The 18,012-nt window shown below is 45.4% G+C and overlaps 1 protein-coding gene across 7 annotated transcripts in view; it reads left to right on the plus strand.

Annotated features, from left to right (window-relative positions):
- Positions 1–18,012, plus strand: part of ARVCF (ARVCF delta catenin family member) — a 442,211-nt gene that overhangs the window by 265,091 nt on the left and 159,108 nt on the right. For all 7 annotated transcript variants that reach the window (XM_069215286.1, XM_069215288.1, XM_069215290.1 and 4 more), the window contains exon 4: positions 6,993–7,492. In XM_069215286.1, coding sequence (XP_069071387.1) covers positions 6,993–7,492 — 500 coding nt within the window. The remainder of the gene's footprint in view (positions 1–6,992; positions 7,493–18,012) is intronic.

Consider the following 18,012-nt stretch of genomic DNA (forward strand, 5'->3'; position numbering starts at 1 on the left):
TATAGAAACGGTGTATATGGCCTTAAAAGGTTTGAGGCAATATACAGCTGTAAAACTGTTGAGGTAGTATATACAAGATATATATGGCTGTAAAACGTTTGAGGTAGTATACAGAGTGGAGAAACTGTGTATACTGCCATAAAAAGGTCCAGGCAGTATACAGAGTGTACACATATATATATATAGCCATAAAAAGGCTATACAGAGTGTAGAAACAGTGTATATGGCCATAAAAAGATTGCAGTACTATACAAAGTGTACAAAAGATATATATGGCCATAAAAGGGCATACAGGGTTGGAGGAGGTCTGTTGAGGTAATCTAGAGGCCCCGGCCAGGTTTTGATTACTGTGTTTTAGGTAACATGCGGGTGGAAGGGAAGGGCTTTCAGGTCCCTTTCTAAAGTGGTCAGCGAGGTCCTCGTGCGCAGATTTGGAGGGAGTGAATTCCAGATCCTGGTTCCTTTTCCTAGGTTGATTTCCCCATGCATGGACCCTGGGAGGGAACCGAAAATGCTAAAACCTGCAGTTAGAGCCACGCGCCCTCTTTCTGTCCTGGTGGCTCGAGAGACCCCCAGCAAGGGATTGGAGCTCTTTAAACGGGACCAATTACAAAGAAAGGGGGTTTCTGGATAGACCCAGCAACAGAGAGAGCTTTCACCCACTAGGCCTTTAAGTACTGACTACCTTGTATATATTTGGGGAATTCTCTACAAAAACAATCAGGACCTTATTCTGTGTCCCATGTGTTTTTTTTTTTTTTTATGCAATACCCCCAGAGTAGACACCAAAACCATAGGGTGCAAGGTTTACAGTGTGCAATATTCCCTCCATATTCCGAGTTTTCTTCCTTCGAATGAGGCCTGACTTGCAGAGTTGGGGTTTTGATTGATTGTTACCTCCCGTTTTGCTTCATTCCAACCAGTTTTCCAGGGTTTTTGTTTCTGCTGAAATGTGGGAAAGACCCAATGATAAAAGTGGAAATCAACAGTTATTACACTGGTAACGAGTGAGGGTTCGAGATTTAGGGAGTTCAAGGAAAAGAAAATGAGGCGAGAGGGGGGGGGGGGGGGAAACTAAAATGAACCAAAACTTTCTTTGTTAAAATACTAAAATAAGTGTAATTATCTTAGGTTAAGATTAGAGATTGATGGTAGCAACTAGAACACCGACCGACCAGGAAGCCCAAGATGAATTTTGAGTTGTAAACATAAAAACAAAAATCTGTGGCTCACAAAGACGCACACGACAAGAAAAAGTTTAAAGTTGTTTCTATTCCAGTTAAATAGACTTTTAGTTACAATATTACATTTAATTTAACAGACTTATTACAAAAGAAAAAATAAAGGCTGTCTATCGAAAGGTATATAGAAAAGTTCAACTTAGTCAACATCTCATCAATGTAATCCCAACAGACTTATTACATAAATATCTGAAATGTGTTGAAGGAATATAAAGGAACTCTGGAGAGAAATTGAAGAAAACAGTTAAAACATTTTTTCGAGGTTATTTCAGCCATCGGAGGTTCGTTTTATCTTCCACAGGAAGTAACAGTTGCTTGTCCTTTTCTTGGTTTCCGGTTTATCATCTGTTGCTTGGTTTCCAGTTACCCCTTCTTATCTTCTCTCAAAGTTCTTCCTTTCAGTTTCTGATTCTTGTGTTGTTCCCAGTTACAATTGCTCTACTTTGTACCTTATTTCTCCTTTTAGTCATTCTTAAATATTTTTCTTCATTTTCAATTACTTCTGCTTTTATTAATTCCCAGGTATTTATTTGTCTTCATATTCGGTTACTGCTCCTTTCCTCGTTTTCTAGTTTTTCCTCCTTTTCTAAGTCTTACAGTTACCCCTCTTGGCCTTCATCTCTATTACTTCTGTTCAGATCCCACAGTCTGCCTCACCCTGGTTACTTCCATCAAGCCACAGTGGCTACAGCAGAAGGTTGACTCTGGATTGCTGTGCAACCATGCAATGCTTAATTTGAGCCGGTGCTTGCTGGTAGGAACCACCGGCACTTATTTTTAGGGACCACCACTTAGCTCGCCTCGTCAGCCTTTCACTCGGAGCAAGAGAGAGAGGAATACGCACTACAGGGAAAGAAAGGTGGGGGGGGGTCTCATGCTTGGTTCTGGCCCCCACTTTAAGTAACAGTCTTCCAGTATTCCTGCAGCAGCATCAGACTGGGATTGGGTTTTCTCTGAAAAACCAAGAAACCATAATGCTCATGTGTCTTGTGTGTAACCCATAGAATAGTAGGTTTGACACCTCATCATTGTAATGTTCTTCAACTAAATGCTCTGATGTTGGGCCATGTTAATAGTGTGACCTGCGCGTGGTTTGACCACCTTATTTAAAGATATTTGGTAAATTCTCGGCAAAACAAATCAGGACCTCATTCTGTGTCCCGTGTGTGTGTGTTTTTTTTTTTTTATGCAATACCCCACAGTGTAAATACCAAACCCATAGGGTGCAAGGTTTACAGTTTGCAATATTCCCCCATATTCCGAGTTTTCTTCCTTCGAATGAGGCCTAGCTTGCAGAGTCGGAGTTTTGATTGTTTGTTACCTCCCGTTTTGCTTCATTCCAACCAGTTTTCTAGGGTTCTTGTTTCTGGTGAAATGTGGGAAAGAGCCACTGATAAAAGTGGGAATCAACAGTTATTACACGTAACGAGTGAGGGTTCGAGATTTAGGGAGTTCAAGGAAAAGAAAATGAGACGAGAGAGGGGGGGGGGAAAAACTAAAATGAACCAAAACTTTCTTTGTTAAAATACTAAAATAAGTGTAATTATCTTATGTGAAGATTAGAGATTGATGGTAGCAACTAGAACACCGACCGACCAGGAAGCCCAAGATGAATTTTGAGTTGTAAACATAAAAATAAAAATCTGTGGCTCACAAAGACATACACAGCAAGAAAAGGTTTAACGTTGTTTCCATTCCAGTTAAATAGACTTTTAGTTACAATATTACATTTAATTTAACAGACTTATTACAAAAGAAAAAAATAAACAATGTCTCTCAAAAGGTATATAGAAAAGGTCAATTTAAAGTCAACGTCTCACCAGTGTAATCTCAACAGACTTATTACATAAATATCTGAAATGGAAAGGAAATAAGCTCTGGAGAGAAATTGAAGAAAACAGTTAACATTTTTTCGAGGTTATTTCAGCCATCGGAGGTTCGCTTTATCTTCCACAGGAGGTAACAGTTGCTCGTCCTTTTCTTGATTTCCAGTTTATCATCTGTTGTTCGGTTTCCAGTTTATCATCTGTTGTTTGGTTTCCAGTTACCCCTTCTTATCTTCACTCAAAGTTCTTCATTTCACTTTCTCATTTTTTTGTTGTTCCCAGTTACTATTGCTCTACTTTGTACCTAGTTATTTTTCCTTTCATTCATTCTTAAACATATTTGTCTTCATTTTCAATTATTTCGCCTTTTATTTATTCCCAGTTATTTATTTTTCTTTGTTTTCAGTTACTCCTCCTTTTTTTTGTTCACGGTTATTTATTCTTCATTTTCGGCTACTGCTCGTCGCCTGCTTTTTTCTTCTTTTCTAAGTCTTACGGTTACCCCTCTTGGCCGTCATCTCTATTACTTCTCCTTTCTGAACCCACAAGCAGCTTCACCAGTGGCAGCCGGCTGCTTTAGGAGGGAGGCGGGCAGGCGGGGAAAAAAACACAAAAAAAAACCACACACGCTTCAAACATGCACGCACGCACCAAACATTCATTTTCAAAGATCACACACACTCATTCTTACGCACTCACATCCATTAACAACACTCATAACATTCAAACATGCACGCACCAAACATTCATTTTAAAACATCACACACACTTACCTTCAGCCTCGAGGTCCCAGAAGGATTGGGACTGCTGCCTTCCCTCATTGGCTGACCTTAGGTCAACCAATGAGGGAAGGCAGCAGTCCCAGCCCTGTCACAGAGTAGGATGGGGTCAGTGAGACTGCTGACCCCACCCAACTATGTGACGAAGTGTCACTGATTGACACTCCCCCTGGGCTCTTCAGGACTTAAACCTGAAGCGCCCAGGTCGAAGTCAATGGGTGATGCTTTCCTCGTCACCCAGGGGAGGGCCTCGAGGCACCTTTGCTGAGCCGAGGAGGTCACGCCCATAGGAGCTGTGACCTCCTCAGCCCAGCAAAGTTCAGCTCAGGCAGCCAGGAGTCTATCACGGATGTCTCACTCCTGGATGTCTGAGCTGAAAATGAAGAGTGTCTGTCAGGCTGACCTTTGTTCAGCCTGACAGACACTCTTCATGAGGGGCAAAAGGTGGGGGGGGGTGGCCCCCCTGCCTTAAAGGACGGGCCGCACTTGCGCTTCACCATGCCTACTTCCATCAAGGCACAGTGGTTACAGCAGAGGTTGACTGTGGATTGCTGCACAACCCATGAAATGCTTAATTTGAGCCGGTGCTTGCTGGTAGGGACCGCCGGCACCTATTTTTGGGGACCACCACTTACCTCGCCTTGTCAGCCTTTCACTCAGAACAAGAGAGAGAAGTACACACTCAAGGGAAAGAGGGGAGGGTGGGGGGTCTCATGCTTGGTTCTGGCCCCCACTTTGAGTAACAGTCTTCCATTATTCCTGCAGCAGCAGCATCAGTCGCCATATGATCCAATATCTGGTTAGATTGTGTTTGCCACCTGCCTCCCCACTGGGGTTGGGTTTTCTCGGAAAGACCAAGAAACCATAAGGTTCATGTGTCTTGTATGTAACCCATACCATAGTAGGTTTGACACCTCATCGTTCTAATGTTCTTCAACTAAATGCTCTGATGTTGGGCCGTGTTAATAGTGTGACCTGCGCGTGGTTTGACCACCTCATATAAAGATATTTGGTAAATTCTCTGCAAAAAAATCAGGACGAAAAAATTCGTGTGAGCTTTTTTTTTTTATTCGATACCCCACAGTGTAAATCCCAAAACCATAGAGTGCAACATTTAGAATGTACAATATTCCCTCCATATTCCGAGTTTTCTTGCTTCGAATGAGGCCTAACTTGCAGAGTCTGAGTTGTGATTCTGTTACCTCCCGTTTTGCTTCATTCCAACCAGTTTTCCAGGGTTTTTGTTTCTGGTGAAATGTGGGAAAGAGCCGATTTGTGCGTTTCCTGCACAGCTTGGTATCCTTATTTGGACACAACTCCCATCACAAACAGATCAGCTCTGAGGTTGTGTTTAAAGGACTCAGGCATTCTGTCGTCACCCCCAGCATTGGCCAACCCATGGCCATCAACGATTGGCCAGGCACCTTCCACGTCACGAGCACGCTCGCCAAGGCGCTGTGAGGCTATAGCTGGCCCCTGGTTCCCCGTCTGTGACCCTTCCGTTTAATTTAAAATCACTTTTTAAAAGCAAACTTTGCATTTTGCAAATCATTGCAGTTAAATGACCGTATGGGGGCAAAGGCACATTTTATTTCTTCTGTTGCAAAAATCTAGCCACGCCCCTTTTCTTTTGCATTTAAACATCTGCTGTGCCAGTCCTGTGTACTTAGGCCTACACGTTTAGAAACTGCCACCTACAGTGGAATTCACAAAGGATGCTCGGGCCCCACCCGGGAATCTGCAAGAGTTGCACGATACGTCTTGAATTCCCGGTGACCCCATGTTACTCCCATGTGTAGCCACAACTGCTTGTGTAGCAAATATATGCGTAAATGCGCCACGCAAGTGCAGCTGCACATAGCTACTTTTGGTCGCCACAGGGAAAATATTTTTTGTCGTGGAGGAATTAATCCTTCTTGACCTCGGTGGGAGTAAGTTAATGACTAGTTAAAGTTTATTGACTGGTCGAAAAACTAATTTCATCGTCATACATCACAGTGCAAACCATTAAGGTAGCTTACATTAATAATTATAAACGTTCTTTGAACTTGCCATTTTCAGGGTGGGTTACAACCTGCAAAAAGCTTGTATTTTCAAAAAAAAAAAAAAACTTGCCAGTGGGTGCAGGTTCACCAATTTATGCTGGTGCGCCTCCCTTTATCAGCAAGCCCCGCCCCTCACAAGTTTTATTTCTACTTTAAGAAAGGCCACACTGATGTAATTTTGAGCGTGAGTAAATTAGTTTATGAATGCATGTTTAGTTTTGTGAACCGCAAAAATGAATTTGTGTGTCGGTAAATGTTGGTATTTGCACACCTTGGTCAGACTGTGGTGCATAAATAGCTTTGTGAATGAGGCCATTATGGATTGATTTGTAAAGTGATAATTGTCCCGTTGGAGCCACTTCCGGTTAGAAAAGCAATGGCTGGAGGCCAGTGTCCCTTTTCAGTCTCTACTGTTTTCAGTGCAGACTGCTGATTGTAGAACATATATGGAGCAAACAGCTCCTTGGGCGCGCCAAGTTGGCAAGCAGTAGCTGGTTCATATGTAGGACTCCTGGTTTTATGGTATTTCTTTTTTTAACATTTCCGTCTGTACTTATGCAGATTAATTTTCGGCTCTCTTACAGGTATTTATCCATATTTATTTTGTGTTTGGTGAATAAATAAAGTAATTTGTATAATTCCACATTTACTTAACCAATAAATGTGCACTCATTCTTTGCTTATTGTCTGGTTTTAGCACATAACGTAGCCAAATATAATAAATATTTACACCCATGTGAAAAAAATGCATTATAGCACAAACATATGTTGAGTTATGCAGTCATTTAAGGAAATCGTATACCATTTTTAAAATCCTCGTGCTGTTTGCCTGCACAGCTGTTGACATGGAATTTATGAATGACTGCATAGGGAGTTCATCTAAAGAAGTCAAATTTTCTGTATTTTTCCACCTTTTAAAAATAAATATAGACAGGAAACACACGGTTTTCTGGCTGTATTTATCTGTAATAATCAGTAAAAACTGAAAACTGGGAGCCTTATTCATAAGTGATACTGAGAACTTTTGGTACAGGAGATGGCTGTGCTAATGGTCCTCACTGAGCAATATTTTAAAATCTGCTGTGTTTCTTGTGTCACCAGGGGCTACGATGACCCGATCGAGTCAGATCTTATCGATGAGAGAATCCCATACCTACATGGAGGTTACGCAGCCCCTCTGGCGCAGCCCGAGAAGGGCAGTCTAGCGAGCATTGACCGGCTGGGCAAGCGCTCGCCTTCTATCGACAGCATGCGCAAGGACCCCCGCTGGCGGGACCCCGACCTGCCTGAAGTTATCGCCATGCTGCACCACCCCATCGACCCCGTCAAGTCGAATGCGGCGGCCTACCTGCAGCACCTCTGCTACGAGAACGACAAGATCAAGAAGGAAGTGCGCCACCTGAAGGGTATCCCCATCCTCGTCGGGCTGCTCGACCACCCCAAGCACGAAGTGCACCGCAAGGCCTGCGGCGCACTGCGCAACATCTCCTATGGCCGGGACAATGAGAATAAGGTGTCCATCAAGAACTGCGACGGCATCCCGGCACTCATCCGGCTCCTCAGGAAGACCAACGATATGGAGGTCCGGGAGCTTATCACAGGTAATGGCCTTGCACCTACTGTTGTTATACCCATGTATGTGTAATTGAGAGTCGGTCACTGGTGCGGCCTACTGGTTCTTCTCTGAAGGGCATAGGTCTTCTGGAGGGAACAGTGCACCACAACTTTGAGAAGGTTAGTAAGGACTCGTACCTAGGTGGGTAAACTTGGTTAACTTATCTGTAAGCAAGAAGATGCTCTGATAAATGGTTATCCTGATTTATAAAGTGGTGGGATAGCAACACGCTGGTAAGTGGTTACGGAGGGTTTGGTGCTGCGTTGGCTGTGTGCACACAAGGTGGTGTTGAGATGGGATTGTGGATGGACAGTTGATGTGAGGATCTGAAGGCAGGGCAGACGTTGGCGAGTGTTTTGTTGAGTGTGACATTGCAAGAAGGTTACTTGATGGCACTATGCATTGAGAGTGATGAAACAACACGGGTGGGAGTGTGGGGGGGTGGAGTGCACCGTTATTTTAGTGGGTGTTGAGGCAGTACATGCAGTGTGTATGTTTCAGTATCTTATAGGACATCTGCTGGTAAGGATCTGTCACCTAGGAGGCAAATGTTCTGTGTTTGTTGCTGATAAAATGTGTTATGTTGCCATGTATTTGAGAAATTTTTGCTTTGGTGGTTTCATAAGTGTGGTGCATCTAAAAAGGTTCAGCTGCTTTAGTGAACAATTGTATTGTGGGTTTTGATAACCAAGGATGCTTGTATTGGAGCTGAAGAGCTACACGTCATCTGTATGGCTCTAGGTGCTGTGTTTGCATGCAATGGTGATGCTTCTGGTGCGTTACGTTTTAGTTGGGATTTACTGTTAAGTGAAACATGTTTATCTGTATAGCCCTTTGTGCTTTGTTGACTGTAAGAGAATGAGCTGTTGGTGTCTGTGGTGGGTTCTCCTGTGATGGCTGAGTGCTGGAATGTAGGATTGGGGGTTGAAGTTCTGGGTGGGTTTAGGGGTGGCCACCGTGGAGCAGTGGGGTATTGCATGTTTTTGATTTGTCTGTTCCAGTCTAGATATTTAGGGCATCATTATGAGTTTGGCAAAGGGGGTTATTTCATCCCAAATGGGATGGCTATCCCATCCGCCATATTACAAGTTCCATTACATCCTCTGTCTTTAGTGCTGTGTAGGTGAGGTCAATTGTGTGCCAATTAGTGCTGTTTTGGTTTTATGGATAGAGAAAAATGTGGGTTTTGGTGTTCAGTTGAATTTTGCAGTGTGTGGGTATTCTGTTTTTGTGAACTCACATCTGTTGAACTTTACAATTTTAGCCATTTGGTGCAGCACAAATGTGCCCTTCTCTTACAACCAACCAGTGTGCCAGCTTAAAACGTGCCAAAGAGTTAAACGTTAGCCACAGATGTTTAACCAGGGCTCCTGGTTTTATGATAGTAAATTTTCCCTATTTATTTTTTAATACTTGTATCTGTACTTACCCATATTTATTCAGAATTTTGTGAAAAAATTAAGTGACTAGTATTTTTCTACGTTTATTTAAGCAATGAATGTACACTCGGACACAAACACCTGACCCGTTTCGATGACATGACTACCCAAAAGTGATAAACTAATACACTGGTGTGAAAACTTGTACCCCTGCAGGTGTTTAAGCATCACTAGGAAAGTTTGGGCCTGATTGACAACTGCGTGTACAGGTTACTCTGTCACAGCAGTGACTGAAATCCCGTCCACCGAAATCTTAATCCCATAGAATATAGATTTTGGAGGACAGAATGTCTGTCACCGTTTTGACAGAGTAACCTGTCCACCAAGTTCTAAATCAGAACATTTCTCTCTTTTTTGGATCCTTTGCCTGTCAATCCACAGAGCTATTGTGCAGGTAGTCACGACTGACCGCATTTACAATCACTCAAAAAACAGCCTAATTTCCGTTTTTATCCATATTTAAAAATAAATACACACAGGGAAATAATAGCTATGTCTGTATTAATCTGTAAAATAAATCTCTAAAAATGGAAAACTGGGAGCCTTATTTTTAACCTAGCGTGAAGCCATACCTGGATAACTTACAGATGTTTCTTAATATCTTTAGTCCTAAAAACAGAACCTGAGCAGCCCACTTCCGAACAAAGTATTGTGGCAGAGGCGAGGTTCATTTGCAACTTCACAGTGCCAAATAGTGAATGAATTAATAAGAGAACAAAGTCTGTGATGACATATCACCTTATGTTGGTTCCTTGGAGTTGTGGGCTGCATAGGTGTGATTGCGGTGTGTGTCATTCTCATGTGGCTGGGCCCTGCTGCCTCTGTTGTGTCAGCTGCTTTGGGTGGTCTGATGGATTTACGTGTGAAAAGGAATGATTCATCTTCAATAGCTCAGTTGGTAGAGCAGAGAACTGTAGTGGAGAAACACCCATAAAATACAGCTTGTTGGTGCATTTTAAACATTACATCAAATTATATTATGCTAAAGTGATAGTGTGTGTGGTGACCAGTTCTGGTTGTGTTTTGTGAAGTTGGTGAGTGACCCTTGGCATCTCCATGACCTTTGGTCTGTGGCAGTCTCGTTTGAGTGAGTGTTGGCATGTTTTGTTCTGCTGGTAGTGTTGTGTGCCAAGAGTTGTTCACAGGGGTATGCTTTGTGCCTGTAATAACTGCTGTAGGTTTTTAAACACAGTGCCTGTGTTTAGTGTTTTTGTGAGTGACACGTTGCATCTGTCTGTCCTTCGGTGATGGGTTATTACATGGGAGTGTGGTGTGAGTGCATTGTGTGCCAAGATACGGTTACAGTGATGTGTTTTGTGCCAACAGAAGCTGCAGTGGGTGTGTAGCACAAGATCAGCTTGTGTTGGGTGCGGTTCTTGTACTTGTGCGATTCTAGAGTGAGTTTCTGCCCTCTGTACCACCCTTCATGTCTGTGAGTTGCTTGGGTGCGGTGGTTGTGTCATATTTGTTGCAGTGTTGGTATTTGGGTGTTAAGATGTGGGGTCTTCCGATCCTGATATGTTGCAGCTTGGACGTTTAGACCCTATATGCGTCGCAGCTGGTGTTTTAACCTACTGAGCTTTCCTGTCTGAATAATCAACAAATGATTCCTCCTTCTCTGTTTGGTGTTTTTGGGGAGAGGCACTCTTCTATGTCTGTGCCCTTTGACCCTGTGCCGAGTGCACGAGTTTGGTGTGGATGTGGTTGTGTTGGAGGTGTGGGTCGGGTTCCTGTTTAGATTTGTGGGGTTGGTGGATTCAGGTATTTTAGAGTTATCCAGCCGAAGTTATGCATTTGACTAATTCCACTGCCTTGTGGTTAAGTGTTGCACCTGAGTGAGTTGAGGTGTCAGACGGGAGCCTGTCAGTACATAGCGCCAGGAACCTCAGCACAAGTATCCGCTCAACTAGTTTAATATGTAATCGTTAATTTTACCTCGTGCCTAGATCCTCAGGTTGTGATGAAAACTGTTTCTAGCCCTCCCAATGGCAGTAGTGACTTCTGAAAACTGCACAGGTCAGTATCCCCAAATATGAGTTCAATAAACATCAGTGCTCACTCCTAGGGGTTTGACTGCCCACAAACCTAATCCTTCCATAGAGAGCTCTCAGTGTAGGAGGGAAAATTGTATCCCAATATTCTCACCAAGTCACTTCCGATCAGATGGTCAAGAAGAAAAAAAATGTAGTCATATAAATATCCAACTCTTCAAATTGTTTTTTGTTGTCTTTACTCACAAATCTTTTATCCAATTCAGACAGACCCAGGCAACTCGTTTCGCCCCCAATGTAGGGACTTCATTAGGGAAACGCAGAATTCCTTGCTGTTCTCACTCTTTGAACACATCTTGGGTAACAGAGGAAGCTCTTTGGTCTTTGAGTCCACTGCGACTGAAACGAACAATGTACAACATGATAAAGATTTATCAAGCTATGCTTTGAATTACAAAGGAATTCTGCGTTCTACCCTGATGAAGTCCTAACATTAAGGACGAAACGCGTTGGCTGGGTCTGTCCGAATTTTGCTGGCTGGGTCTGTCTTAATTTTGCTCGCCACATCACCCCAGTTTGGACCCAGTCATAAGCAAATCAGTCGTGACCCTGTACGGAAAGGGTTTCCCAGCCCCGCTGCACAATCCTGATTATCCTCTTTTCAAACCAGAGTAGTGAACAAGTTCGACCTAAATTGTTGTGTTCATAGATTTGCTTGTTGGGGAGGATGGGGTGTTGCTGAGTCGGGATAAGGTAAGTCTTAGAGTTAGCTATCACAGGGATGGGTGCAAATTTCAGGTCCCATGTTCAATCCGAGTCAGGATGATTCAGCCTTTCATCCTTCAGAGGGTGATAAGTCCCACTTAAGTGGGTATTAACCCTTATTATTTAAGCCCCAGAAGCAGTTCATGTTCTGCTAACATTGTGTAGAAGTGTTGATGCTCTTGCACTCCCTTGGGATTTAGACCTTCCCCTCCGGCCCTCTTGTCAGCTCTCATCTCTGCTGTTGTGTATGGTGTGCATATGAGGTCGTAAGAGAGCTGCAGGAGCAGGGCTAGTGCTACATTAGATAGCTGTCGGCAGCTGCCTCCTGACTCCAAATTGCAACAAATGACCTAAAAACTGTTATTGTTTTTGGGGCTGGGGGAGCACATGAACGGCAAAATGTAATTTTACCTGAGTTAGACAAAAAGTTCTGTTCCTCTGCTGTTCCCATGCACTCTCCTTCAGTTCTTCACCCTGTTGTCCTCATCCCTCACTCCTCCTTCCTCTCAAGGGTTTTCACAGCCTTTCTATCCTTACTCGCGACCAAACCTGTTGCCCCTCCACCCACACTTTCATTTTAATCCCATAACTCGCTCTCTTTTCTTGTGTTCCCATCTCCTCCTGTCTACCTCTCTCAGTCAAGACTTTCAAAGCACTCTAAAGTGTTGATAAATGACATAGAAGTGCTCTATAAAGTACAAAACAATAATTTCTCATACTCTAGACACTGGTGCTAGGTTCTGTCCCATAGATTGCTATTTCCTGCTGCCTCCTCCATCCATCCATCACCCATGAACATTAATGCATCACCGATGCAGTTCCCACAGGGCCCCAGTGCAGTCCTGGCTCGCAATGCCTCATCCTTTGACGCAGGAATAAGAGAAATGACCGGCAGCGGAAACTGATAAGGCTCTGCAATCTGTCCTGATTCACAGCGCTTGTTCGCCACTGGCGTGTGAATAGTAATTTTTTATCCGCTGTTGGTGATAAGCTCTGGATGTGAAACAAATATTCAAAGCAGTTGGACAGGACACGGTTCCCAAGATATATTTCAGAGAAGCAATCGGACGTCAGTGTTGCAGCTGTCGTCAGCCGCTCTCGGTGCATATTGGTTCCCTTAACTCTGCTGAATATGCTCTCTGCATTAATAAACTTTAATTTGCAGTACTGATGTAACATTAAGGCCATTGTATACAGCTGCCTTACACCACCATCTCAAAATGGCCACAAGAGGGCACCAGATTCCATCAAATGGCATCAAAAATGGCTTTTGCTCTTGCCAGTGAAAAGGGAATCCGCAGATGTTTACAGAAGGCTCTGATAATCTTTTATGACTGGAGCCGACTGTATGTGCAGCGATCTGGGGTGTTTTCCCACGCCACTGATTATCAGATTGAGAGAATGCTTTTAGAAGATGATACAATGAGCAGAATACTAATCCATATTTAAATCTTTTTGTCAACAAACTGCTTTCCTTATGACACCATGGGATGAGTTTTAGAGCTTCACAAAGAGTGAAGGATGTATTCATGCAGTCAGAATAAATGTGAACAGCTCATGGGTCAATTTGCAACTCCGCAAAGAGATGGGAAAAGAATGAATGTTGAGAGGACCCTCTAGGAAAATGGCTTAATGTGCAAAAGATTGTACTGCAAACCAGGGAGGCAGTTTCCTATGATTTCAAGGCCCTAAGTTTGGAGTAGTTTCAGCCTAACGTTTGGGGTAGGAGGGATAGAAGCTGGTTAGGGCGATGGAGGTGTTCTGAGGGGCCCAGCCTGCCCTTTGACTAAGACCTAGAGGTTGTGAGTGAGTATCCTGGATAGGGTACCTTGCCTTGCATTCAGTTGGACTGCTTGTGCCAACCAATCTCTTGACATTTACCTAGGGCGCTTTGAAGGAGCCTTGAGGCGTAAAGCAGTTCTCCCTTAAAACGGTTTGTGAATTAACAGGTTTTGTGCCTTCACATCTCATGTCTCCTGTTTTTCTGGGTCACCTTTATGCACACTTGCATGCCTACAGGTACTTCACAGTCTGCAGGGCGAACCTCAATCTCTCCCGGGCAGTGCTTAATTTGTAAATAAAAAGGTGACGGTGCCCAAAGCCCTCCTCTTAAACACCCAGCTGCTGCAATTAAATGTGTGAACACGAAATGCTGAGGCGACCTAATCTTGAAGCCATCTTGGGGCTCTTCAATCCATTTACAGCCACTCCCTGCCCCTTCAGCTCACTCTTGCAGCTTTCCAGTTTCTCCCTTTGTGACGCCTTTTCGATTTTCCCTTCCTCCGTCTTTCCCATATGTGTGTTTTGCTTGCAGCAAATGCTTGAGGTAGAAGAATAAGCCTCGGCCCTCAAAAATAAGTGCCGGGGCTCAGCACCGGAAACAACAAGCACAAATTAAGCACTGCTCCAGGGTTAAAGTTCTCTTGGAGGTTTACAAATGCTGCAAAATGCATTTTACAGGACAATTTCCCCCACAAAAGTGGCTGAACACCCACTTGACATAACCTGGGCCAGCAGTCTAGTACAGCTGAATTTTTTTTTTCTTTTTTAAGTCTGAAATCTCTTGCCACTTCTTTTTTCCGCGGTCTGTCATTTGCACAGGATGCCCTTTCAAGGTGGTATTTTGCTGTATAAAATGATATAGAACTCACTTTGAAGGGGGGGACACCTTAGGTTAGAAGGTCTCCCTGGCTCCCAAAGCAGAGGAGGGCTGCACTGACTTTACCCACTCGTCCTTATGCATCACTTATCTCAGTAATAACAAAGTTGTAAGAAGCTATCATTGTGCAGCACGAACCTTTTCTGGATTCACCCGCCGTGCATCATTCCGCCATTCACTCAGTGCGATTTATCACCTAAATATCAGCTTAAGATATTTTGCAAATGCTCATTTCATCACACCCTGTCCTTTCCGACCATCACACCGCCTTCCCCTCCAAATGCCAGCTTCCCTTTTTAGCAAGAAAACATAATTTTGACCTGAAACATCAGTTTATTATCTTAAATTACATGCATTTGTACGTAAATGCCAGTTTTTCATTTCTAGCAAGTCAAGGTGTTCCAAAATTTCAGGTTATTTTCCGAAAATGTCCTAATTTTCTTCTCATATTTCAACTTCTCATTTTCATGAGCAGATCATTGCCAACCTCTTCCCACGCACCCCATCACGTGGCATCTACGTGTGCCAGGTGGCTCTCCCTCCAGCCAGCCCTGTGATGTGTGCATTTGCCCCGCCTGTCAGCCATGATATGATGTGCTCCACATGCCCTGTGTTCCAGCCTCTCTATGAGGTACCCAGTGTTCACTTTATGACAGTTATGTGTTCCACTTCCGCCATATGCCAACCATTCCATGATGTGACCATTTCTCTCACCTGCCAGTCGGTGTTATACGTGTTCCACTTCCGCCATATGCCAACCTTTCCATGATGTGACCATTTCCCTCACCTGCCAATCAGTGGAAGATGTGCCCTTGTCTATCCCTTTGCCAGGAAGTCTGTTTTTCCCTTCTTCTAGCTATGCCATTATGCCGGTTTACTCCATGTGGCAGCCATGCCCTGATGTGCCCGTCCCTAGCATGCAATCCCTGCCAATTCATTTCCCTGTTCCCCTATGCCACGATGCACCTGTTAATCTCTGTGCAACCCATGCCATGCTGTGCCCCATTCCCCTGATGTCAAGTGACGCATTGCATGCTCACACCTGTTTTATACACCCACACACACCTGCACACACTCACACACTGCCCCACCACATGCCATGTCTTGAGACACGTCTCACCTCAGTAGCTCTGCCCTCTGACGGGGGAAGCGTGTTAAGAGACTGAGTTTGGCACAGCCATGTGGTACCAGGCCACGAGGCCCTACCTTTCAACCCACCCTGGTTCACACCTAACTGTGGCACAGCCACGTAGCACTGCACTACAAGTCCCTGCCTCTCAATTAACCCTTGTTCACACCTGTGGGTGGCACAGCCACTTGGCACCACGCCACACGGCCCTACCACTCAACACACCCTCAATCACACCGGACTGTGGCACAGCCACGTAGCACTGCACTACAAGTCCCTGCCTCTCAATTAACCCTTGTTCACACCTGTGGGTGGCACAGCCACGTGGCACCGCCCCACAAGGCCCTACCTCTCAACACACCCTACTTCACACCGGAGTGTGGCACCACCCACAAGACCCCGCCTCTCAACTCATCCTCAATCACACCTGAGTGTGGCACAGCCACGTGGCACCGCCCCACAAGACCCTACCTCTCAACTCACACTCATTCACTTCTAAGTGTGGCACAGCCCCACATGGCTCTACCTCCCAACACACCCTCAATCACACCTGACTGTGGCACAGCCACGTGGCACCGCCCCACAAGACCCTACCTCTCAACACACCCTACTTCACACCTAAGGGTGACACAGCCACGTGGCCCCAACCACAAGACTCTACCACTCAACTCACCCTCCTTCATACCTACGTGTGGCACAGCCATGTGGCACTACCCACAAGATCCTACCTCTTAACTCTCCCTCGTGAACACCTGTGTGTGGCACAGCCACTCGGCACCACGCCACAACGCCCTACCTCTCAACACAGCCTACTTCACACCTAAGGGTGACACAGCCACGTGGCCCCAACCACAAGACTCTACCTCTCAACACACCCTCAATCGCACCTGAGTGTGGCACAGCCACGTGGCACCGCCCCACAAGACCCTACCTCTCAACTCACCCTACTTCACTTCTAAGAGTGCAACAGCCCCACAAGACCCTACCTCTCAACACAGCCTACTTCACACCTAAGGGTGACACAGCCACGTGGCCCCAACCACAAGACTCTACCACTCAACTCACCCTCCTTCATACCTACGTGTGGCACAGCCATATGGCACTACCCACAAGATCCTACCTCTTAACTCTCCCTCGTGAACACCGGTGTGTGGCACAGTCCCATGGCGCCACGCCACTTGAGCCTACCCCTCAATTCACCGTCCTTTACATGCAAGTGTGGCAGAGCCCACAAGACCCTCACAATCAACTCACTCTGTGTGGCACCACCAAGAAGACCCTGGCTCTCAGCTCACCCTATTCACATCTGTGTGTGGCACAGCCACGTGGCACCACCCACAAGACCATACCTTTCAACTCACCCTGGTTCACATTTAACTGTGGCACAGCCCCGTAGCACTGCACTCCAAGTCCCTGCCTCTCAATTAACCCTTGTTCACACCTGTGGATGGTACAGCCACGTGGCACCGCCCCACAAGGCCCTACCTCCCAACTCGCCCTCGATCACACCGGAGTGTGGCACAGCCACTTGGCACCACGCCACATGGCCCTACCTCTCAACACACCCTCAATCACACCTGACTGTGGCACCGCCCCACAAGACCCTACCTCTCAACTCACCCTACTTCACACCTAAGGGTGGCACAGCCACGTGGCCCCAACCACAAGACTCTACCACTCAACTCACCCTCCTTCATACCTACGTGTGGCACAGCCATGTGGCACTACCCACAAGATCCTACCTCTTAACTCTCCCTCGTGAACACCGGTGTGTGGCACAGCCCCATGGCGCCACGCCACTTGAGCCTACCCCTCAATTCACCGTCCTTTACATGCAAGTGTGGCAGAGCCCACAAGACCCTCACAATTAACTCACTCTTTGTGTGGCACCACCAACAAGACCCTGGCTCTCAGCTCACCCTATTCACATCTGTGTGTGGCACAGCCACGTGGCACCACCCACAAGACCATACCTCTCAACTCACCCTGGTTCACACCTAACTGTGGCACAGCCCCGTAGCACTGCACTCCAAGTCCCTGCCTCTCAATTAACCCTTGTTCACACCTGTGGGTGGTACAGCCACTTGGCACCGCCCCACAAGGCCCTCCCAACTCGCCCTCGATCACATCGGAGTGTGGCACAGCCACGTGGCATGGCATCACATCACAAGACCTGCCCCTCATCCCACCCGCATTTACCCCTCTCAAACTGTTGAAGAGCCTTGGAAGGTGACACTTCAGCGAGGGACCTCTTCTTTCCAACAGTCTCTTCCGCGCGCCATTCCTAGTTTAGTTTCTTTGCTAAAATGACATTATTTTTCTCTTTCTGGGCGTGTTTCCAACCTTTCCTTTAAAGTACACTGGACATTGATAAACACATTTTATAGGTTTATTTGACTCTGTGTGCTCATTTGGTGCACGGAATAAACATAAATTCTAGTGAGGTCGTGTTTTTCAAAGTAACATTACTTTGATTAATGCCTCCGAGGGTCACTCTTGTCTGTGGTTGTAAAACTGTCACGA

This window comes from Pleurodeles waltl, chromosome 11 (genome assembly GCF_031143425.1).
Source record: "Pleurodeles waltl isolate 20211129_DDA chromosome 11, aPleWal1.hap1.20221129, whole genome shotgun sequence".
Classification (NCBI taxonomy): Eukaryota; Metazoa; Chordata; class Amphibia; order Caudata; family Salamandridae; genus Pleurodeles; species Pleurodeles waltl.